Source organism: Prionailurus viverrinus, chromosome A3 (assembly GCF_022837055.1).
Source record: "Prionailurus viverrinus isolate Anna chromosome A3, UM_Priviv_1.0, whole genome shotgun sequence".
Classification (NCBI taxonomy): domain Eukaryota; kingdom Metazoa; phylum Chordata; class Mammalia; order Carnivora; family Felidae; genus Prionailurus; species Prionailurus viverrinus.
In genome coordinates, this window is record NC_062563.1 from 124,779,690 (window position 1) to 124,804,333 (window position 24,644).

General features: G+C 45.8%; 1 protein-coding gene across 1 annotated transcript in view; it reads left to right on the plus strand.

Moving 5' to 3' along the window:
* The first annotated feature begins 658 nt into the window (after positions 1–658).
* Positions 659–24,644, plus strand: part of APOB (apolipoprotein B) — a 38,306-nt gene continuing 14,320 nt past the window's right edge. Inside the window, exons 1-23 of the mRNA XM_047852694.1 lie at positions 659–719; positions 1,013–1,051; positions 2,218–2,333; positions 3,529–3,674; positions 5,701–5,854; positions 6,692–6,847; positions 8,357–8,481; positions 9,146–9,231; positions 10,421–10,640; positions 11,436–11,663; positions 11,879–11,996; positions 12,104–12,250; positions 12,951–13,162; positions 13,430–13,667; positions 14,242–14,418; positions 15,796–15,987; positions 16,908–17,075; positions 17,763–17,974; positions 20,499–20,681; positions 21,493–21,614; positions 23,286–23,496; positions 24,051–24,226; positions 24,329–24,516. Of these exons, the coding sequence (XP_047708650.1) occupies positions 659–719; positions 1,013–1,051; positions 2,218–2,333; positions 3,529–3,674; positions 5,701–5,854; positions 6,692–6,847; positions 8,357–8,481; positions 9,146–9,231; positions 10,421–10,640; positions 11,436–11,663; positions 11,879–11,996; positions 12,104–12,250; positions 12,951–13,162; positions 13,430–13,667; positions 14,242–14,418; positions 15,796–15,987; positions 16,908–17,075; positions 17,763–17,974; positions 20,499–20,681; positions 21,493–21,614; positions 23,286–23,496; positions 24,051–24,226; positions 24,329–24,516 (3,675 nt within the window). The remainder of the gene's footprint in view (positions 720–1,012; positions 1,052–2,217; positions 2,334–3,528; positions 3,675–5,700; positions 5,855–6,691; positions 6,848–8,356; positions 8,482–9,145; positions 9,232–10,420; positions 10,641–11,435; positions 11,664–11,878; positions 11,997–12,103; positions 12,251–12,950; positions 13,163–13,429; positions 13,668–14,241; positions 14,419–15,795; positions 15,988–16,907; positions 17,076–17,762; positions 17,975–20,498; positions 20,682–21,492; positions 21,615–23,285; positions 23,497–24,050; positions 24,227–24,328; positions 24,517–24,644) is intronic.

A 24,644-nucleotide genomic window follows, 5' to 3' on the forward strand; every position in this document is an offset into this window, starting at 1 on the left:
TCACCAGGCCTCCTTCCCCTCTCCCTCTGCTCCCTCTCAGTGGGCTGAATCCCAGGCAGGTGATGCACAGCCACAGTACTGATGAACATTAGGGGCACCCTGCCAGGACAAAGTCCACCAAAATGAAAAAGAAAGGAAAAACGTCCCAACCAAGAGTCTGTTACGGACTGGCTCTGGAAATAGCTACAAAATCAGGGCAGGGGGCAGGGAGCAGGGGTGGGCTCTGTCCACGACGTGCCTGGTCATCTCCTGAAGTCCCCGCTGGGCCGGGGCAGGCCTCTCAGGCGCCAAGCACCCCCGCCCCAGGGCCCCACTCTAAGCAGGCCGGAATAGAGGCCTGCTGTGGTGGTCCTGGCTGGGTCTGGGCTCAGGCCCCCGGCCGGCCCCTCCTGGAGCTCAGAGGCCAGGCGAGCCCGGTGTGCAAAAGCAAACAGGCCCGGCTGCCCTTTGGACCTTTTGCAATTCGCCCGGCGCGCTCTGGAAGCCAGGGAGTTGCGGCCTGGGCGGGCGGCCCGGTATAAATGGGCCGCGGGCGCTGGCCGCGCATTCCTAGCTCGGGTGCGGGGCGGCTGCCTGCGGGTGCCCGTCCCTGAGGAGCCAGCCAGCCCGCCCGCCGGCCCACGCGAGGCGCAGCGAGGGAGCCGCCCACCCCATCGGCATGGGCCCGCCGAGGCCCGCGCTGCTGCTGCTGCTGCTGGCGGCCGCCGGCGCCTGGGCGCGTGAGTGGGGCGGGCCGGCGTGCGGGCGCGCGGGGCTGCGTCGTCGGGGAGGGGGCCGGGGGCGCCGCCGGGGACCCGGAAAAGGGCCGGCGGGGCCTCATCCTCGTGCAGCACTGTGGGGTGGGGTGGGGTGGGGTGGGGGCGGGGAGAGCACGGGCTGGGGAGCGGGTTCTCCAGAAGCCGCTTCTCCTCTAAAAGCTGGAAGACCCCTGCGGTGCCCCTCCCGGTGAGACGCTGGGGCCCGTCATCGGAAGACAGGAGAGACCACCAATGTCTTTCTCCTTTTCTTACAGAAGACGAGGTGCTGGAAAACGTCAGCCCCGGCTGCCCAAGTAAGGCGCTTCCCCACTGGGCAGGGAAGGGCGCCCCCACCCCCCAGCCCACCCTGCTGCACGCCAGCTCACTAAAATGCTGGGATGCTGGGATGGATGTGCACTGCTCTGAGCCCCAGGAAGCCAGTTCCTGGGGCCTCTGCCCACCTCCAAAGGAGCTCAATTCTCTTCTCCTTGCTGTTCTATTCTGTCCCCAAAACATGGCCTAGGGCACGGTGGGGAAGGAACTGTCACGCTGTGGGCCCGTGGACACTTTAAAGAGACATCACCATCTGTTTATCGGTGGCTAATCATTAATTCGAAACATATGAGGGTGAGGAAATGCTGACTTTAACCTTTGTGCAGAAGCCAGCCCCCTAGTCCTTCATATTTACCTGACCTCTCGGGGTCAAAGGAGCTGGCCTTGCGGTGGTACTCAGTGTTTTCCTGAGAGCAGGAGGCTGGCCTCCGATGGGGCAGCACTGCCATCTTGTGTCCTTATCGCGTCACTGCACCTGTGCTCATGCCCCAAATGTCCTTTTTCTCAAATTGTTAGGCAAATTCCTCTCCAGCACAATGGAAACCTCCAGATAGTCCTTCTTGAGGTTTTCTTAAGACAGATACTCCTAAAACTTAATGAACTCTGCCTCATGGATTTGTGAGAACCAAAAAAGAGCCACAGAATTGTGGTATTTTCAAGCTGAAAAGGTATTAGAGGTATTTGCTGGTCTCTCTTGTAGACTTTCTGAGCCCCATTGTTTAACGCTCCCCTCCTTGCACCTCAGAGGATACATCCAAAATACCATCAAATGTAAACATTATCCTCAATGAAACACAGTGGGGAAGTTAAATCTGTAAAGGGAAAGTAAGTATAATGCAGTCAATTAAAAATAATTTCAGTCTAGGCGTACCTGGGTGGCTCAGTTGGTTGAGTCTATGACTCTTGATTCAGCTCAGGCCATGATCTCATGGTTCCTGAGTTCCTGCTTGGGATTCTCTCTCTCTCTGCCCCTGCCCCCCTCTTCTGTCTCTCTCTCGCTCTCAAAATAAATAAATAAACTTGAAAATAATAATTTTAGTTTAATTACCATTTTTTATGATCTGGGCCACTGCCCCTCTCTTCCCAGAGTTGACTATCCTTGGGGGAGTTATCTGCTATGTAGTTGACCTATTTCTCCCCATTTTAGAAGGAGCAACTCGATTCAAGCACCTCCGGAAGTATGTGTACAACTATGAGGCTGAGAGTTCCAGTGGTGTTCCTGGGGCCACTGATGCAAGAAGTACCACCAGGATCAACTGTAAGGTATGGAGGGAGAGGAGGAGCACCCAGAGGCACGGAGTCCACGGCTGAGCAAACCCAGCTTATGCTAGGACTGCTGTGACCTCAAAGTGCAGGGACTGGCCCTCAGTTTGAAAGTCAGCCGCTTTGCTGAGTTGTCTGCCACAGAAAATTTTGCCAACCAGATTTATTTTTCCATTCGTTTGCAAGATGCCATTGGAATACATATCTAGAATATCAGCATTGCAGGACGGTAGATTTAACATGATGAGAGAAGCCCAGTGGGTGAGCCAAGGGAGGTGGGCATCTCAGGAAAGCATTCTGGAGTGCAGTTTTGATACTCTAAGCCAAACAGTGTCTTTGCTAAAAGGAGAAAGAAAAAATTAAACATGCAGTTTGTTCTTGAATAAAATTTTACCTGTGGTTCAGATGACTGTATTCATGCCCATGTTGATATGGAATGGATCTAAGGGCCACTATTGGGATTTGTGTTGGGGAAGAAAAGTCAGGCTGAGACATTGACCTCTTCTTTCTAGGGCCCCGTAGTCTGTGCTGTCAACTAAGGTAGCCATTAGGCACATGTGGCTATTTAAATTGAGTAAAACTTAAAATTCAGTTTCTTAGTCACCCTAGCCACATTTCAAATGCCCATGGCTAGCAGCTTTTATGTCAGACAGCACAAATATAGAACATTTCCATCATTGCAGAAAATTCTTTAACAGTGCTAGATGACAACTAGGGATCTCCATAAATGCCAGCTCTACGAGAAGCTCTGAAGAGGCCCTAATAGATAGATACAAACAATGGGGTCTGGAGCGGGGGGGGGGGAGTTGGTGACATTAAGGAAACATTTGGTGTTGAAACCAATGATAGCCTGCTTCCTGCTTCCTGTTGGTCTTCCTCTTGCTCCCAGGCTTCATTCCCTCTAACCAGTTATGCCTCTTTAGAACCAATACAAAAATAAGTCCTCCTTTACATGCACAGGGGCAGACTTAAAACACTTGGTACCTCAGAATGCAAAAAAGACCCAAAATCGGACTAAGTCTGTTGATTGATGGGGGACCCAGAAGGCATGTTAAAGACCCATGTGGCGTGGGGAGCAGGTATCACAGTCCCCAGTGTATTTCCCGTAGTGTCCTGATTAAAGAGTAAGGCCTGGGCTGTGGAGGGGCTCACATTCTTGGTGGAGAGTCTTCAGGTGCTGCTATCCTCTTCCCAGGTTGAACTGGAGGTGCCCCAACTGTGTAGCTTCATCCTCAAGACGAGCCAGTGTGCGCTGAAGGAGGGGTATGGCTTCAACGCTAGGGGGAAGCCGTTGCTGCACAAGACCAGCAACTCTGAGGAGTTTGCTGCTGCCATGTCCAAGTAAGGCACGGGCTTGTGTAAACTTCTGACTCTGGGAGTCGCTGCATGTATCGTGCATACACGTGTGTGTGTTGCATGTGTGTGTGTGTGTCCCGCGAGGGATGAATCTATGTGTTTATAGGAGGCATGTGTGTGAGAATAAGTATTTTATGTATTCACCACGGGTCAGGGAATTGCTGTTGTCACAAAAATCAGAAAGAGGAAGCATTATTTACCCTCCCCTAGTGAAGTTCCCCTAATTATCATTTAACTGTGTTTCTCAAATAATCTCATGCTTTAAAACTCCTTGAGATGATAAGGCTGAGATAGTTGATTTAAGTAAGCGAATTTTTGTTTAAAGAATTAAACGAGACAGGAACCTAGTGCTCTTCGTTGGGGAAGAGGGGGTCCAGCAGGATTTGTTGGTGTGGCTACTCATGGTGGTGCGGGGTCTGTTCAGCACGGAGACCAAGCCCAGCCTCCAGTCTAGAGCGTTCTGCTGGTGCACGCTGACCAGGCCATTCCTGGTGTTTACAGCTGGCGTGTCTTCTGACTGATCAATGTCTATGTGACACCAGTTGTTAAATATTTTGAACATCACCCCTGCCTCCAGTCCAAATCACAGCTGATGGTGTCCTAAGTGTGTGCAAATAAATACAAGCAGTGATAGAGGTTTGTTGATCTGGTAGCACCAGGAGCTCTCTGCCCATCTTCGGTTTGTTACACATTAGACATGAAAGCCAGTCCTTCCTCTGCAGAGTAAGCCTTGAGGCTTCTGACTCCCACCAATAGTTTTTCTAAGACCTAAATGTGTATGAGGGACAGGGATGCGGTGACAGGAGGGACTAGGAGTTACTTTTTGGTCCTTATCTTTCTCCGAACAAAAGGGACTCCTGCTCTTGATCACCACAAGGCTTTCCAAGCCCACACGGCTGTGTCTGAAACTGTCAGTGAGGATGTCGAGCTGTAGGAGATGTGCCTAGCCCCCTTCTCTTCCTGCTGACTTAACTAGAAAAGGTGCAGCCCTGAATTCCCAAAAGGGAGTCCCCAGAGGGAAGTCCCTAAGATCATAGTTGACATGGGCTTCAGACACGATCTGAGACCACATACGAGTGACTATCCAACAAACGTATGAGTAGAAGCTCAAATTCGGTAGTAGTCAGGAAGTGTAATTAAGGTAACAACAAGGTATTTATCACCTTATGCCCATAAGACTACAGAAATTTAAAACAGCTACAGCACTTGTTGCTGGCAGGCCTCCGAGGAAAAGTGTACATATGCATTGGTGATAGAAATGAGAGCCGATAGTCAATAGCTATTATAATTAAAAATACTTATAGCCTTTGACACAGCAATTTCAAAACTCTGGGATTCTAGCCCGTGTAAAGAAAAGCAGTAGTATATGCATAAGGATGTTTATTTCAGTGTTGTTCGTGTGGGGAAAAAAAGATCCAGAAATAAAGTGAATGCCACTAAGTAGGAGAATGTCTGAATAAATTATATATAACCATAAAATGGGAATGCTCTATAGCTTTAAAAAAAAAATCTGTTAGAGCTTTACCAAACGAGTCAAAGGATTTCTATGGAGTATAATTAAGTGAGAAAAGCAAGAAAGAGAAAAATGTGGAAAACACAATGTCGTTTGTATAAAACAAACAATGAAAAAAATCTTTATGTGCAAATGCTTCCACCCCCACACCTCTGTATGGGATTGCCTGCGTGTGGAGATAGAAGTGAAATACCCAGTGGGTTGTTCCGTGAAGAGCACGTCAGCAGAGACTGATGTGGGTGGCAAACAGATAACGGGATGCGTGAGTCAAACGAAAACAGGTAAAGAAGTAAAAGAATGCCAAAAATATACACATATCTCTATACTTTTTTGAAAAATGTGTGTATATGTGTAGGTACATTTGTAAAGAAAAGATGCAAAATGAAAAAAACGGTAAGTAAAAAAAAAAAAAAAAGGAGGCTGCAAAGTGATCCAGCTTACGTCCAACAGGCTCAGTGGAGAAAAGACACTTCCGTGACCACACTCTCTCTGGAACAGGTACGAACTCAGGCTGGCCATTCCTGAAGGGAAGCAAGTTTTACTTTACCCAGAGAAGGAGGAGCCTAAACATATCCTGAACATCAAAAGGGGCATCATTTCTGCCCTCCTGGTTCCTCCAGAGACAGAAGAGGATGAGCAAGTGTTGTTTCTGGTGAGAGCTCAGAGAGTGGATAATAGTGGCCCTTTGAACTCCTCTTCACATATTTCAGCCGGGTCCCACTGTGTACATAGAGTGGGTTATTCATGTGGCTCCATGGCTTGCTACACAGTACCCAAGGCTCCCCCTCTCTCCTGGGCTCACTGGTGGATCCTTGTGAACAGGCTGAGCAAGTTGGCTTCATTTGAAAGCAGTATTTGAGGAGTCCTGGCCTCCCTACTCTTTTGTTTGATTTTTTCCTATCCCCACCAGGTGTCACAAAGTAAAGCCTGTGTGTGTTTTCAACACAGAAAATAATTGAATCTGTTGCCAGCCTCTCTTAAGAATTTCAAGTTTCAATCTGAGAGACAATTCAATTTACTTGAGTCCCGGGAACATTTCTGAGCCCTTACTGAGTTCTAAGTTCTATGCTATACCACACTTGGAGAATACAGAGATGCATCCTACAGAAGCCTTTCCTCAGGGAGTTCTCGTGGTCTGGGGAGAAAACCAAGATACATTAAACACAAGGCAGATTGGAATATATGCCGTAAATGAGCAATAGAGAAAATGCTCTGAGAGCACAGAATAAAAAGTCAGAGTTAGCTGGGTCCTGGGAGGCCAGGCTGGAGTGCATCAGAACCAGAACCACTCTTAACTGGCTTTCTTACTCTGCCTCTGGCCAGCCAGGCAGCAGCATTGCCCACACTCTGCCTAAGAGGAAGAAAGTCCCCTCCCTGTCCATATGGCTCCTGCCTTTTCTCCAAGGCTCCTTTCCCACCCCCTCTGAAGCACCTAAGGCTGCTTTCGCACATCCATCTGATAAACCTGTTGTCTCTTCTGCTCCCATAGGATACTGTGTATGGAAACTGTTCCAGTGACTTAACTGTTAAAACAAAGAAGGCAAATGTGGCAACAGGAATCTCCATCGAAAGAAACCTGGAGAAGTGTGATCGCTTCAAGCCCATTAGCACAGGAGTTAGCCCACTTGCTCTCATCAAAGGCATGGTAAGTTTCACACCCACATCGCTCCTTGCACTGAGCACAGTCCTCTTGGTTATTAAAATTCTGGAATGTTAAAGCAGGTACAAATCTCAGAGAAGATCCAACCCAGCCTCATCTTCATATAGATTTCAGCAGGAAACTGAAGACCAAACCAGGAAAGGACTGATAGAGGCCACATGGCCTGTTATTAATTAAGTCAAGACAAGAATCAGGTTCCTGACTGTCAGCCCAGAGCTCTTTCTTGCCATTATTCTGTCACTGGCACCAAACCTTCTGCCATCGATAGAGAATAATGACTATCCATCCATGAGAAGGTTCTAGGGCTTAATGTAGGGCAGCAAAGCCACTTGCCATTCTTTCCTGTAAGAGAACTGGATGTCCCCCCACCTCTAGGCATCTGACCTCTGAGGAAGCCCCAAGACCTGTGTTCTGCTCTCCTCTCCCTCACTCCCATGGAGTGACATTACCAAGACCATTCTAGTGTCATTTCCTTTCATCCCATATACAACCCTGATCAATACCTGGCCCCTCTGCTTCTTGTCTAGGGCACCCCCTTAGTATTAACCTTCTCTGCTGTCACCTCAACAGGGCTCATACAGCACCACATTACCAGAGCTTGCCCAATGCCTTGTAATATCTTGCAGGACGTGAATCACAGCCTATCTCAGTAAATTGGAAGGTCTTGAGCAATCACTGCCATGCTTGGCAGTGTTCCTGGTCATTGTCCTTGGGGCCAAAAATAGGGCATCTGATGACAACAAGGGCCACAATCAAAAGAGACCAAGGCACTGGCTTATCTTGAGCACCTGCTGTATGCTCAGACTTACTCTAGGCAGCACTGAGGGTCAGAGACAGTGGCAGATGAACCATGGATTTTCCCCTCAGGGTACTTACAGTCTAATACAGGAACAAGATTCCTACACATGCCAATAAAGGACAATAAATGGCATACTTGATAAAGTTATACACTAAGCAGTACAGACAAGCAATCCTAACTCCAACCAGGAAGGAGAAGCAACTATTCAAACAGCTCACTGGGCAGAGCTGTTGGTAGATCCACTTAGAAGAAATGGTGGGCAAGCATCAATCAGTCTAGACCCAAAGATTCGTGGAGGATGTGGAGCATGAACCTGAAAGATACAAAGGATGTAAAAGTGCAAGAGAGCCTTAAGGACGGGCTTCTAGGCAAAGAAAACTTAAGAAGCAGTAGTTTGTCGAGTGTTAATGTGCAGTGGGTGAGTATGCATACAATACCAGGTTATATACACTTTGTACAGGATGAGAGGTCCATTGGGGTGGAATAAGAGTACAGCTTGACTCAGCTTGGCATATGCCAAATTGCTGCATCCTTTTGTCTCAATGTCAAGTACCAAGTTCCCTTCTTTCACTGAGTTTATCTAGTGGTGCAGAACTCCCATCTCCCATCTTCCTCGAAGGTAAATGTCCCTTGCAGAAAAATCAGGTTCAAGCCTCAGGAACTGATCAAAATGCTTTTCCCGATCCCATTCACAGATCGGCCCCTTGTCAACTCTGATTAGCAGCAACCAGTCCTGCCAGTACACTCTGGACCCCAAGAAGAAGCATGTGTCAGAAGCCATCTGTAAGGAGCAACACGTGTTCCTGCCTTTTTCCTACAAGTAGGTTACCTTCTGCACCCTGATTCATCACTTATGGAGTCAGTGTGAGATGAGTGCTTGTCGGGTGCCCTGTTGTAGGTGAGGCTGTGCCTGGAGGAGGCTATGAGGAGCTACAGAGCACAGCCCATCCCTGTCGCCATTTTCAAGCAAACAGACAATTCAGCAGGAAAATCTTAGGCACGCAAAATAATTTGATATCAACAAAACGTATCTGAGACCCAGACTTTAAGAGTTAGAACATTTTATGGAGGATTTGAGATGGGGACCAGAGACTTGGATATACTAATCCATTTTGAAACCTGATCCATCAACTTGTATTTACTAAGTAATTGCTTTATTCTTGGCATTGTGCTGAGGGTAATACACAGGAATTTCAAGGCACAAATTAGTCCCTATACTCTGGGCACTCCAGACTGGTGACAGGTGTAAGGTACAGATGTCCTTCTGAAAGAAAGACAGCTAGCATGTCCAGGTGGAGGTAGATGGTGTTCATTGGCAGGCGAGGGGATCAAAGAGGCTGATCAAAAAGGGATCAAAATTTAATGGTTTGAAAAATAGGCAGGATTTGGGTAGAAATGAGACGGGGGAAACACTCAACATGAAAAGAATAGTGCGCTCTGAGGAGCTGACCATCCATGACATGATGTACTTCCTTTGTTACCAGGAATAAGTATGGGATGATGGCACAGGTTACACAGACATTGAAACTTGAAGAAACACCTAAGATCAACAGCCGCTTCTTTGATGAAGGTAAGATTTTAGGTGCACGCAGTTGCCAGGGCTGGGAAGTCTGCCCAAGAAACACCATGTATCATGGCTTAGCTTCTTGCTGGGTCCTAGGAAGTGTCTGCTGACTAATGAGTCCAGTGGGCTTTGGTGTTCTGGCTCTGGGCCGCTCTAGTGAGCAAGCATGTTCCTTTCAGTGGAACATGTTCAGTGGAACATGTCAAGTGGTGATGGAACAAAAGAAAAGGAGAAGTGTCCCAAAGCTACCCAGATTTTCAGAAATAGGAAATTGGCCTCCTAAGTCTACCTTTGGTAGATCTGACAACTTTATACACCCAGTAATTAGGCCTGGAACCTGGATGAGGTAGGGAAGTGGGAGAGGGCGTTTGGGGTCAGGAATCCGTCTTTAGAGTAGGAAGGAACTTTAGCGATCTCTAGTCCAACTCTAGCCCTGCATTTGTCTTGTATTTAAATCTGTCTTATGCATTCCCTCATTGTTCTCAATGAGGGAATGCATAACCTATGGTAGTTGCTATGTGGACTTTCATACCCACTCTACAGAGGGGAAAATGGCACATGGAGAGGTTTGTGATGTACTCAAGGTCTCTGAATATTAGAAGTGATGCAAAATGAGCCCCCAGGTCTAGTGTAAGTCAGAACTCTTTCCATGGTACCACATTTCCCTTGTTATTCCCCCACATTTCCCACATTAACACATATGCTGGCATGGGTCAGAGCAGGGTGATGGAGGAGACACAGAGGGTCATCCCCCCATAAGCTGATCCCTCTGGAAAAGATGGCAGATGAGCACCAGTGGGTCTAGCCTCAGCCGTAGCACCTCCTCTGCTTCCTTCCAGTAAAGAGGTAATCTGATATCAAATTCAGACAAGCTGGGATTCAATTACGGCTCTGCCTCTTACACTCAGAGAGGTCTTAGGCAAGGTGAGTTGCTCATCTATGGATCTTAGTTTCCTTATCTTTAAATTGAAGAATAATAGCAATCCATATGGATAGTATGATGAGCAAATGCATTAAAGTAAAAGACATTGAAGTCAGATACCTAGCACAGAGACAGATACATAATAGGCATCGAGTACAGTATAGTTTTCTTTTCTTCTTTGCTGATACCTCCCTACTTTCTAGTTTCTAGTAGACCAAGACGTGGTTGAAATGTAGATAAGCAGGAGTCCCTTTGACGCTTTCCTCCTCCCAGGTACCGAGGAGGTGGGTCTGGCCTTTGAGATCACCAAATCCACATCACCCCCAAAGCAGGCCGAGGCCATTGTGAAGACTCTCCAGGAACTGCAAACATTACACGTCTCTGACCAGAATGCCCAGAGAGCTAACCTCTTCAATAAACTGGTTACTGAGCTGAGAGGCCTCAACAATGAGGCAATCACATCCCTCTTGCCAAAGCTGATCCAGGTGTCCAGGTATTTCTTTAATGGTTGCAACCATATCTTTCGTATGACCTATGGTATCTGGCTGAACTTGCAAACGTTGGCCAAGCAGAAAACCTCAGGGGCCATTAAAATATCAATCCAGCTAATCAACTAGTCAATCAGTTAATGTTTGCTGGATAGAGAAATATCAGCTAACATGCTTAGACTTCCATGGGCCACACACACACACACACACACACACACACACACACACACACACTGCATTCAAGGCAGATATGCATTTGTGTGTTAATATAGGAGGGAAATACTTCGCACATTTTGATGGATATCTACTAATCTAATCCCTCATTCTATAGTGAGCACCTTGGAAAGTTTGAGAGAAAAAGACATCTGTGCCCTCTGGAAGCCTAGGCTAGTGGAGAGAGAATTCAGGAAAACAAAGTAATACCGTGATTTCTCTATACTTCAAGGCACTGGCTCTAAGTGCTGGGAATGTCAGAGGAGGGACTGAGGACCAAAATGAGGCCATGCCAGTGTCTGCCTGGCATGTTCTATGTTCTGAACGAAGGACGGGGATAACTGTCCTCTTTTGGTGATAAATCTGGGGTCCTTCTTCAGACTTTCCCCCATGGTGCTTCCCCAGGGGATAGTGCTTATAGGGAAGGCTTCCTGGTTCCTGGGATACAAGTTGGATTTTGGAAGATGGTCATATTTGGAGAGTGAATACGGGAGATCAGGGCACTCCTGACAGAGGAGCATCATGAGCCAAGGATAATGGAGCTGCCTAAAGGTGATCTACGTAATCCTCTGCTCTTTCTTTCTCAGCCCCGTCACCTTACAAGCTTTGATTCAGTGTGGACAGCCCCAGTGTTACACTCACATCCTCCAGTGGCTGAGAAGTGAGAAGGCCAACCCCCTTCTGACAGATGTTGTGACCTACCTGGTGGCCCTGATGCCAGAGCCCTCGGCCGAGAGGCTGCAGGAGATCTTCAGCACAGCAAAGGAGCAGCAGAGCCGGACCACTTTATATGCTCTGGGTCACGTGGTCAACAAGTGAGTTTCACACTGGCCCTCCTCGCAGGAGTTGAGGAAGACCCTACATCTCTGTACTAAGGTCATACCCTACCCTCCACTTCCAGACTCTTATGCGTGCACTGTTTTTCCACTGGCCGTTTTGAGAGTAAAGCCCCGAAATAAGAAATCTGCACACACAAGTTTGTTAAGGTAAACCTAGCTATGCTTGCTGAGTCCTAACTCTTATTCCATAGCTATCATGAGACAAACCCTGTGGTGACCCAGGCCCTGCTGGACATTGCTGATTACCTGTTGGAACAGATTCGCGATGATTGCACTGGGAATGAAGATCACACCTACTTGATTCTGAGGGTACTTTTGGTCTTTTGTATAATATACATCATTTCAGAAGCATTTTCCTGGATACCCCCTACTTCTCTTTCTGCACCCTGATTCCCCCTCATTTCTTTTCAATGCAGGTCATTGGAAATACTGGCAGAACCATGGAGACAGTATCCCCAAGACTCACGTCTTCGATCCTGAAATGTATCCAAAGTTCAGAGCCATCACTGCTGATTCAGAAGGCTGCCATCCAGGCCCTGCGGAAAATGGAACTTAAAGATGAGGTTAAGTCCACAGAGGATGTCTAAACGTAAAAAGTTTATTCAGATTAACAAGGACTTGGAATGAGATTCTAAATCTCATCATTCAGCTTACTTTATTTTACTGCTTTCTAATTGCCAATTTCAGCAAGCCTATTGACCTGACTGTGGACAAGAGAGAAATATTGGACCATGCTGCTACTCTAGCACTCAGAATATGAGACTTTAGCTCCATGCTTCCCCCCTACCAGATCAACCGTCACTCATCTTAGGAAAACATGCCTGATTTCCCCAGTCTTCCCAAACTAGGATTGTCGACCTGGCCCTACTTTGGGTGGAAATGACTCCAGAGTTTTGGAAAATGCCTTATTTATTTACCCCACACTCTCACTACCCCTTCCCACCTTTATTCCCACACTGAAATAATTTGTGTTAAAACAACTTGACTTTCACCTAGTAGCATCCCTTCATCAAGTCACAACTTGAGTATGTTGATATAGTGGAATGCAACATGCATTTGACACGAGTCTTCTGAGACCCCTCCTTGGAGCTTGTCGTTCTGAGGGATACTGGTGAGAAGATTCAGTACCAGCATTTGAAAAGTTATTAGAAAGAAATTTGACTTGCACGTAATAAACCGCTAGCAGACCCCACCAGTGTTTGCCAGGCATGTTCTGTGTTCTGATCAAAGGACAGTGGTAATAGTCTCCTTTTTTGGCTATAGGTCCGGGAAGTCCTTCTTGAGGTTTTCCTCAGTGATGCCTCTCCAGGGGATAAGCGACTGGCTGCCTATCTCATGCTGATGAGGAGCCCTTCCCAGTCAGATATTAATCAAATTGTCCAGTTTCTCCCACGGGAACAGAATGAACAAGTGAAGAACTTTGTGGCTTCCCACATCACCAACATCTTAAACTCAGAAGAACTGTATATCAAAGAGTAAGTAAGAGTAATGTTCCCCCATCTGAAACAAAGTGCTAGAATTCTAAACCTCATTCCGAAAGGCCACTGCCTACCCTTATGGAGTGTTCTTTCTCCTGGGCAACATTCATGCAAAAGTGCATCAGACCTGAGCCAAGCTCTTGAGCAAATGAAACCCAAATCTTTTAGTAGCAATTGGCAATCCCTATTTCCTTGGGGTGGGACAGACAATGGATTAGTAATATGACATGTAAGCTAAAAATAACACTCCTTCTTTCCATCTAGCTTGAAAAGCTTAGTGGAAGATGCTTTGAAAGGATCTCAACTCCCAACCATCATGGACTTCACAAAATTTTCCCGGAACTACCACCTCTCCAAATCTGTTTCCCTTCCATCACTTGACCCGGTCTCAGCCAAAATTGAAGGAAATCTTATATTTGATCCAAATAATTACCTTCCTAAAGAAAGCATGCTGAAAACAACCCTCACTGTCTTTGGATTTGCTCCAGCGGACCTCTTTGAGGTATGTGTGATACTAAGAAGAGGCTTACGTCCTCTCTCCTGTTGTATACAACACCACAAATAGGAAGTTGAGGGAGCCGTGAGGCAGCCTGGGGAGGAATTATATTCAGGCAGTTCATTCATACCAACTGTTTGAGGGCTTCTTCTTTCCCACCTCCCTTGCCCCCCTGCCTTCCAGCTAGAGGTCACCTGAGGCATGACTCTGTAGTATTAATGGAAATGCAGATGTCTCAGAGAAGTCCTTAGAACCAAAACCCAAGAAAATGCATGGGCTGTGTAATCAGACTAATCTGGCTCAAACCCCAAATTCATTCTCACTCCGAATCTTTTGTTTAATTATTTATCCTCTCTGAACTTTAGCTGCCTCTTCTGGAAAAGGGCAAATAATAAGTTCTGCCTTTCAAGATTCTGGTAAGAATTAAATACCACAACTCCTGTGGAGTTCTAAGTTCAGCTCCTACCCTGTAGTATTCATTAAATACTTGTTTAATTAAATGGACATAAAGAGAGGAATTAGAGGCTGACATACAACAAAGAAACCTGATGGCATTTTCTTGCCTGATTTTCTTTCTCAGATTGGTTTGGAAGGAAAAGGCTTTGAGCCAACATTGGAAGCTCTTTTTGGAAAGCAAGGATTTTTCCCAGACAGTGTCAACAAGGCTTTGTACTGGGTTGATGGCCAAGTTCCTGATCATGTCTCCAAGGTCTTGGTGGACCATTTTGGCTATACCAAAGATGATAAACGTGAGCAGGTATGTTTTTGTTAAGTACTCCCTCAAGGAAGGCTTTCGGTCTCAATGTGAAAACATTTTATCCAAGCCTAGAAGTCATCAAGGAACTGTCTAGCTGAAGTGACAGTTACGACTGTTATTAACCAGTCCTATGCGGATAAGGACTATGTCCTCTGTAATTATAAGCCTCCTGGATATTCAATGTGCCCAGCGGCCAGACTCATTAGAGGCGCTCTCACATGATGATTAAGAGTGTAAACTCGGGGGCATGGGTTTGAATTCTCACCACACTGTCTTCAAACTGCATACCTAGAAAAGCTGTTTGATATTATGTCTGTTTCTACATCCCCAGAGTGTGCTAATAATCCATGCCTCCCAGGGTGACTTAAAAACTAAATGAAGTAAAGTATGTAAAATGCTAAGCAGAGTGCCTGACTGGTACTGATTGATCAATAAGCAGATACTATTACAATTTTTGAATTCATATTTTCATAATTAACTGCTTTTTTTGGCTCTTACTCATATCAGTGTACTAGCTAGTGGGAGAAAACCACTTTGAAGCCAGCATAAGACCCCACTTAAGGAGTAGAAAGCAGATTGAATAACCTGGAGTTTCTTATTCTTTAATTTTTTGCCTTACCCAAAGTGTGGTTCAGGCAATTGCATCACATCAGAACGTGTTAGAAATGCAGGTTCTGAGGCCTCACCAGGATCTACTGAATCTGAACCTACATCTTAAGGACATTCCCTAGGTGACATGTATGCACATTTCAGTTTGAAAGACAGGGCAATAATTTACTCCTAGATGTTCACAGATGGCCCCACCTCCACCTTGTAATTTAACTACCTCCACCTGAGGCTGAGGCTCTTTGCTGTGTTCTGGGTCTATCAACACTCTCTTCTTTCTCAATGACTAAGCATCAATCTATAGAATTCTTCTTAACTCTAAGAAGAACTTGTCTAGGATGGTGTGTTTTTAAAGCATTTGGCCAATTTATACAGCAGCTGCATTTTCTCAAGAAACCCCTAGTATTCATCCCTTATCAGAGGAGAAAGGGGTAAGCTGGGAAGGGGTGAGTAGACAATCTTCTACTCCTGGTTAGCCCTATGAATCCTGACATCTTCCTATGCCTGCATTATTCAAATTAAGAACAGTGTGGAAGCATTGCTATCCGTGGTAAGATCTCAGGGTCGTTGTTGTTGTTTTTCATCTCAATTTGGAGGAGCTATCTATTTTTCAGTAAAAGGTGGGAGTCTGATTTCAGTGGCTTCCCTAGATCCCCACCTTGAATACTTGTGTTTAGCCCATCATGGCAGCAGCAGATGGGCCCCACATCAGGACTCTAAATGTCTGACAATGCTGACATCTCATTAGACATTTTGTTGTTAAAATCCCAGGACATGGTCAATGGAATTATGCTCAATATTGAGAAGCTGATCAAAGATTTGAAATCCAGAGAATTCCCAGAAGCCAGAGCCTACCTCCGCATCCTGGGAGAGGAGCTTGGCTTTGTCAGGCTCCATGACCTCCAGCTCCTGGGAAAGCTGCTGCTGAATGGTGTTCGCACTCTGCAGGGGATCCCCCAGATGGTAAGTCAGCCAGGCCCCGTGATAGGGCAATGAGATTAGCCAGTGCTCTTTTTAGATCTCCCAGACTCCTTACAATCCTGTCCCACAAACCAGAGAAAGTGCTGGTACTTCCTTCAAAGAAGCAATTCAATTGCCTTGAATTTCAGAGAGGAAGATTCTTAGACTGCAAATAATTGGTAACATTTAGAAACTAGGCCATTTGTAACGTTAGGTATATCTTTTAGAGCATTCATTTGTTCATCTGGAAAAAAATATTAAGTGTTACCTCCCTATGTCTATGTTACAGGTTCCTTTTAATATTGAAATTATAATGATGAAGGAATGTATTTGACAAACTGTGGTCCACTATCTAAATATGAGCTATAGTTTCCACTATTATTAATTTATTAATAAGGTAGAAGATATCCAAATATATTCCCTGGTATTTGATAAATAACAATGTTGGCTTTAAGAAAACAGACCACAAGTTATTTTCTAGAAATGTCATTTAAAAAAAAACTAATACATACTATTATGTCTATCATGTCAATAGCTCATTGGTTTCAAAAAGAAATGGTTTTATCATAATATATTACACTTACATAAAACCTCATTTATGTTGAGACTCCAAATAACTGGAATTAAGCCATGCCACTCAAGGCTACTTAAAGCACATAAAGCTCTGAGGCACGGCAATATTCTCAAGGGTCTCCAAACCACTCGTTCAAAATGACATGGTATCTTTCCAGGGAAATTTCTTATATCCCAGCCTGTCAAAACTGATAATCATTAATTTTATCAAATACTCAGATAATCAAAATATGCTAGTCTGTCCCTTCTGGATAACAAACAATTATTGTGTGATATGTGGGAAGTCACATTTCACAAACCCCAGTCTGATGAGGCTTACTTGTAGTTACTGTACCCTGTTGGACCCACAGATTGGAGAGGCCATCAAGAAAGGTTTAAGGAGCGACTTGTTTCTTCACTACATCTTCATGGACAACGCCTTTGAACTCCCCACCGGACTTGGGTTACAATTGCAAATCTCCTCCTCTGGAGTCATCACTCCTGGAATCAGGGGTGGAATGAAGCTGGAAGTAGCCAATGTAAGATCCTGTTCATTGTTTTGATTCCTTAGATCATTCTTTTCCTCGGGGGTGGGTTTCTTGTACAATTTTAAAATGTGTGTCTAGTTGAAGATGAAGTACATCATCATTGTAATCGCCCTACTCATTTTTATGAACTTTAGGATTCCACTAGGAGGCGCCACCTTGCTAGCTCCTGGCAGTAAGGAGACTGCTATTCTCTCAGTAAATGAGGATTCCTGTCATCTTTTCATCCTGTTATGCTTAAAGTTAACTGGGGCACTTCATAGTGCTGAGTATCAGTGTCTGGCTCTAGGGAACTGAGAACGTGGCTTTTCTTCCTCCAAAGAAATCACAGTAGGGGTGCCTGGATGACTCCATTGGTTAAGCCTCTGACTCTTGATTTCAGCTCAGGTCATGATTTCACAGTTCATGGGCTCGAGCCCCGCATCAGGCTTCGTACTGACAGAAGGGGACCTGCTTGGTATTCTCTCTCCCTGTCTCTCTCTCTGCCCCTCTGGCATGTATGCATGGGCTCTCTAAGCAAACAAACAAACAAACATTAAAAAAAAAAAGAAATCACAATAATGTTTCCTAAGGTGTGAGCTATCCAGAGATGTTAGCACATGGGTGGGGAAGGGCACTTGATCTGACGCCAGGGGCCTGAGGTGTTTAATGAACCTGAACAGGTTGTTTTCTGACTTAAAGATGCAGGCAGAGCTGATGGCAAAGCCCTCTGTGTCCGTGGAGTTTGTGACAAATATGGGCATCATCATCCCGGACTTTTCAAGGATGGGGATCCAAATGAACACCAACTTCTTCCACGAGACAGGCCTGGGTGTGCAAGTTGCCATGAAAGCCGGACAGCTGAAGTTCACAGTTCCGTCTCCTACGAGGCCAATCAGGCTGTTCAGTGGCAGGTAATTCTCTTTCCAGCTCTGATTAGCCAGTGTAAGAGAGAAGGTTGCGGCTGGATCTGTAGGGCTTGGCTGCCCAACATAATTCAAGGCCCTGTGGCCGTGGGGGTGTGGGGGGGAGAGAATGTAGTGAATTACCTACTTTTAACCTAGCCTAGACTCATTACATAATTACAGTTTCCTCAACTGTCCACATTTTACCAAACTGAGATTTAGGACTTGCTAATTAATCACTTATTAGGTGATTTTTGTTATTGTTTATTTGTTTGTTTTGAGAAGAAGAAACACAAACTCTAGAAAAATCATCCTTGGGAAATGAACATTTTTTCACAGGAAAAATACCAGAGGACATACTGATCTGTGGTAACTAGCTCAGCGGATAGAGCAGGAAAGTCTTAATCTCATGACTATGGGAGGCAGCGTATTTGGAGAGCTCCGTTTTCGATGATATCCTCAAACATTGATTTCCCTTAGTTTCTATATCTTGGACACATTAATTTGTCGATTCAAAAATAGTAAAAATGGTATTTAAGTGCCAACTCTCTACGAAGCATGTTAAATGAGATACACAAGGTCCCTGACCTTCTAGCACTTAAAGTTCACAGATAGGACATGCAGGGAAGCAAACCCTAAGAATAAACGGAGGCCTGAGAGGAAGCACAGAAGGACATGAAGTTCTGTATGAGGTAGCCTGGGCCACTCAGGGAAAGCTTTCTGAAGAAATCGACATGAAGACCATGTCAGAGATATGCAGAAAAAAGAGAAAGGAATAAGTGTTACCAGGCCAAGAGAAGAGAACAGCCCGAAGGAACAAGAATGTGGTTCAGGAGCTGCAAGAAACTCAAAACTCAGTGTGGTGAAGTGCACAGGGGACAGGGAGGGAGGTGACAGAGGCTGGCAAGGGTCAGCCTTCTCAGCCATCTGAAGGGTGCTGGACTCTTCTGAAGGCAAAGGAGTTTAAAATGGGAGCATAAATCAAGCAAGTTTGGTGTTTTCGGAGACCTCCTCTGACTCCAGAGTGGGACAGGGATGGAAAGGAAGCATGACTGGAGTCAGAGAGACTGGCTGGAATCTGTCACACCCACGTGTGGGTGAGAACAGGTCGCAGACTGCACAAGAGTGCCAGGGAGGGTGCGGAGAGGAGTGAGCCTACTCCAGAAAGTCTCAGGAGGTGGAAACAAGAGCACTTGGTGATTGACCAGACATGGGGTTGAGGAAAAAGAAAGAGGAAAAGGCAGTGGGGGTGTCTTTCGTTGAAATAGGGAAAGCAGCTGGTTTGGAGGAAGCTGACAAATTCAGTTTGGGATATGCTGCATTTGAAGTCCTGTGAGACAACCAGTTAGAATCTCCAGTGGCAGTGGGACCAGTGGGTCTGAGCCTGGTAAGCAGGCTGGAGCTACAGATACCGATTTAGCACCTGCAGATAGAGGTTGTTGAGGTCAAACAGTGATTGGTGTAGGGTAAGACGTGAGGGACTAGCACAGAAATGTGGGAAATGTTAACGTGTGAAGTGAGAGGGGAACAGCAAAGGGTGAGAAGGAGTGGCCAGAGACAGAAGCACCAAGGCCGTAAAGCGTCATAGAAGCCCAGAAGTGGCCACCAGGGTGGATCGCCCCATTGGCAGCCAAAGCTGGCACTCAGGGCTCCGGTCCCCCAGAAAAGCTAGATTTTAGGGCACCCCTAAAAGGAGGACACAGTACTGAGGAAAGAACATGATACGTCAAAGAAAGCATCCTTGGAGAAATCAGGACATTGTTGAACTTTGTCGCACTTCCTAATGTGTTCAAATACATACTTGAGAGAAGGGTGGCTAAAGTCTTAATCTGACCAGAAGTGAGAAGCTCTACTAAGTACTTCTGGGAGATCAAGGAAAATAATGCCTAAAAGTGTCTATTGGAGTTGGAAGCAAGACGGTGATTGGAGATGCTGATGGAAGCAATCCCAGACGCACGGTAACAGTTCAGTGAGAAGCGTTTTAAAAGGATGGAGACCACAAAGGCAGACAGGTTTCTTGACTGGGAGGTAGACAAGAAGGGATTGCAGGGAAAGAAAGGGGTGTGAGTGAGTGTGTGTGCCCAGGCGTGCATTCACGCAATGGGAGAGGTGACCTGGACAGGTTTCATGTGGGAAAGAAATGGAAAGAAGCCAGTATAGTAAGAGTTCCTTCTAGCCTTCTTTTCATGGGAAAAGACCTGAGTTTAGGTCCCAGTGATCATTATTTAACATCTCTGAGTCTCTGTTTCCTCTGTAAAAGAAGGCGCCTCCTGATGTCTGCTGTTGTAGGGATCACAGCTAACAAAAGTAAACGACTTGTACAATGTCTGTAATGGAAAAGTCACTGTGTTTGTTAGCCTTGCTGATGTTCATACTGTTAGTTGTTTCTGTAAATCAAATAATTTGGGGTGGGTATGGACAGAGAGGAGAGAGAAAGCAGGTTAAGGGGGCAAATATTAGCACTGAGAGAATCAGTGATGTTCACTTCAACTCATGACTTGAAGGTAACTAGGGTTTGTGCTTTCTTCACCAGTAACACGTTGCATTTGGTCTCTACCACCAAAACACAAGAGGTTCCACCTCTCACTGAGAACAGGCAGTCCTGGTCGACTTGCAAGCCTCTCTTTACTGGCCTGGACTACTGCACCTCGGGCTCTTACTCCAACGCCAGTTCCCCAGAAGCCACCTCCTACTGTCTGCTGCCCGGGGGCACCAGGTCAGAGATGATTGATGTCCCACCCAGCTTCTGCTCACCTCCTACGTTGTGGCCACCTGGCAGGAAAGGGGAAACCTGCTGTGTGTTCTAAGAGGCTGTGCCACCAGCTTTAGGGGTTTGCACCACCTTTTGATTAGTTACGATGGTGGTCCTCTGTCCCAACGCACCTGAAGTGTACTTGTATTCCTACTAAACTTTGAGTGTAGGATGGAGTTTCTCCATAGGTGAGGAAGGGTGGGGCAGGAAGGTAAGCAGTCACAACCCCTAAGGAAGTCTCAGCTCAAAAATTAACAAAGTGATTCCCTCACGCTCCTTCAAGGGAGCTGTAGCATTGCCAGTGAGAGATATTCCTTTAAAAGCCTCTCTTTGTAGATGGTGTCCCCTTTTTCTCCCTTATGCATTAGATAATGGGATCACAGCACAGATTCCAATTTGCTCCTAATTCAATGTCCATATTTCTGAGCCTCCAGACACGTTAGCACAACTTTTCCTGGAGCCCACTGATGTGTTCAAAGCCCTGGCCATGCTTAAGGGCTCCTTGCCTTCAACTCTCGGCACTTCTACTTGTCCTCAGCTTTGCTAACACAACTGGCCAGCTCCGGCTCTGTTTGTCCAAACACCCTGGGGGTCTTCCCTAACCGTGGCTTTTGGAGGGACTGAAAGGGATCAGACGGGTCATCATTAGTTAGGGACAATAGCCAATGTTAAGGAAAAATTTTTTGTTGTTGAAATAGAGGCTAAATTGTTTGGGGGTCCTTAATCTCATTGCTGAAAGCTCTAACATGCACCATACACGCTGTGACACCTTTAGGTTTGCTCTGGAACTGAAGCCCACTGGAGAAGTAGAACAGTATTCTGCCAGCGCAACCTACGAACTGCAGAGAGAGGGTGGAATCTTGGTGGACACCCTGAAGTTTGTAACTCAGACCGAAGGCGAGTATCTAGAAAGGGCTCCCACATCTCTGCCTCAGCCTCAGGTCCAGGACTCACAAGGACAACTTATTTAATTTTAATGTAGTTAACAAATATCTACTGATGCCTGAAAAGTGTCAGGCCTGTCTACAAGCTGAGGCTGGAACAATAAACAGCGGTGATAAAGTCTCTGTCCTCATGCAGTTTATGGCAAGAAGCCAAACAAGTAAATGTTCAGAATGCCATATGGGTGCTAGAGAAAAAAATAGAGCATAAAAGGGTGTAGGGAATGTCTGGGAGTGGCAGGGAGGAAGAAGGATGGGGGAAGACGGTGCCATTTGAAATAACAAGGGAAAGTAGCACTGGTGAAAGAGAATAAAAAAGAGACTTGAAGGAAGTAAGGGGATAAGCCATATGGAAAGAGTGTTACAGGCTGGGGGTTAGCCAGTGCAAAGGCCCTGAGGCAGGTTGTGGCTGCCATGTTTGAGGAAAAGGAAGGAAGCTGGTATGACTGAAGCAGAGAGATCAGGGAGAAAAATGGTAGAAGATGAGGTCACAGAGAAAGGGGGAGGTAGGGCAGGGATGGTCTTGTAGGCCATGGTAAGGACATTGGCTTTTACTCTGAGTGAAATACAAAGCCACTAGAGAGTTTGCATGAATTGATTTATGTTTATATTGAGGAAAGACTTTAGGGGAACAGGGACAGAGAAACTAGTATTTAGGTTCTGGCAATAATCCAGGCCAGAGATGTTGGATTAGAGCAGTGGCAGAGGAGATCTAAGAAGTAGTTGGATTCTGGGCATATTGTGAAGATCAGGCTTCTCAGGATTTGCTGATGTGGTATTGACTGTAAGAGAAAAAACTGAGTTGGGATGACTCTTGAGTTTTTTGGCCTAAGCAACTGAAGAATGGGGTTGCTATTTACTGAGATAGAAAAGGCTGGTGGAGGAGCAGGTCTAAGGGGATGGGGCGAACTTAAATGTTTGCTTTGGAAGATTTTGTAATGTAGAAATGGTATGTCACAAAATCAAGTGAGAAAAACAAAACCCACAGGAGGGGGGTGCATGCTGAAAAACATGTCATGTAACAATGTTACAGAAATGTAAAAAGAACACACCTGGGAGTTAAAGAAAACCTAGGAATCTCGTTACAAAGGAAGAAGTCTGGGAGAGAAGAAGGCGGGGCAGGGGTGGCAAGGAGCCAGGAAGACACAGGCGGAGGGTCACACAGAGATGTCATGTCTGCTGACTCAGAAGGACTCGAGCCTTTGTTGTTCTCTGACCACACCAAGTGTCTCCCATGTCAGGCAGGGCCTTTGCATTCCAGGTCCCTCCAGAACATGGCATAGCTCAGCCCTTCTCTTCATTCTGGTCTCTGCCCACATATCACCTTATTGCCACATATCACCATCTGCCATAAATAATGTGCTTCCTGACTGTCTGGACACCCCCCACCATAATGTAAGCTCCATGAGGGCAAGGTCTCCCCAGTGCCAAGGGCAGTGCCAAGCACGTGACAGGCAATCAATAAATATTTGCAGACTGAACAAATGCACGAACACCCGTAAAATCCTGAACTGTGTCCTCGTTGAAGCACACTGAATGCTTAGTGTTTCTCTGCCTCTTCCTCCCCTTCCTTCCTAAACATAGCTTCTGAATGCACATGTCTTGATTCTCTTGTACACCCTTTCAGGTGTGAAGCAGTCTGAGGCTACTATGATGTTCAAATATAACCGGCAGAGTATGACTTTGTCTAGTGAAATCCAAATTCCAGATTTTGATGTTGACCTTGGGACAGTCCTCAGAGTTCGTGATGAATCTGCTATGGAAAAAAAGTCTTACAAGCTCACTTTGGACATCCAGAACAAGAAAATCACTGAGGTCACTCTTACCGGCCACATAAGGTATGAAGGCTCAGGGTGACCTGATTTGAAGTCTTGGTTCTTTCCTTTCTTCCTTTTGAGGTTTAAAACTGACCAAACCTGGGGTGTCCCCAGTGTGTGCTCCAAGGGGCAGATAGAGCCCTCAGCATTCTGACCCTCTGTACAATGTCCAGTTGGATCTTCCTACCATTCATTGGGCATTTACTATTCATCAGACACTGTGCTAAAGGAATTATCTCAGTTCTCATAATAAACTGCAACATAGGTCTGAGTTTCCCTGTTTAATAGATAAGAAAATGGTGCGCAGAGGAGTTAAATAATATGGCCAAAGCAACAGAGCTAGTGAATGGTACAGCAGGATTCACACAGGTTTTGAAAACCTTGTCTTTCCCCCTTACCTTCCTGGAAAGTCCTGAATTTGTGCTGAAGTTGGCCTCAGAAGTTAATGAGTTTATTTGGGGGGGGGGGCATTCATGTATCTCCTTTTTATCACCACCAATGGTTCTTCTGTTTGATCCCATGCGTCTCTTTGGCATGGGTAGTCATTGACATCAAATGATTTTTTTTCCCAATAGCTACGACAGAAATGAAGAAGGCAAAATCAAAGGTGTTATTTCCATACCCCGTCTGCAAGCAGAAGCCAGAAGTGAAATCCTCACCCAGTGGTCTCCCACAAAACTACTCTTCCAAATGGACTCGTCTGCTACAGCTTATGGCTCAACAATTTCCAAGAAGCTGGCATGGCGTTATGGTATGTCCTTCCTCACCCCATGGGTACTTCCAGAGAGCACCTGGACATGGGTTAGGGGCTGACCTAGTACCACTGACAACTGTTTCATATGTGCATTTTCAGATGAAGAGAAGATTGAATTTGAATGGAACACAGGCACCAACGTGGATACCAAAAAAGCAGCTTCTAACTTCCCCCTGGATCTCTCTGATTATCCTAAAAGCTTGCACATGTATGCCAATAGTCTCTTGGATCACAGAGTTCCTCAAACAGACATGACTTTCCGGCACATGGGTTCCAAATTAATAGTTGTAAGTACAAATCAGTCAGTCAATAAATACATGGTTATAAGGACTAATTACATACTCAACCCTAGTTAGGTGAAAGAGGGTATCCAGAGATGGATAAGGTATGCTTCCTACCCCAGAGAATTCCTGAG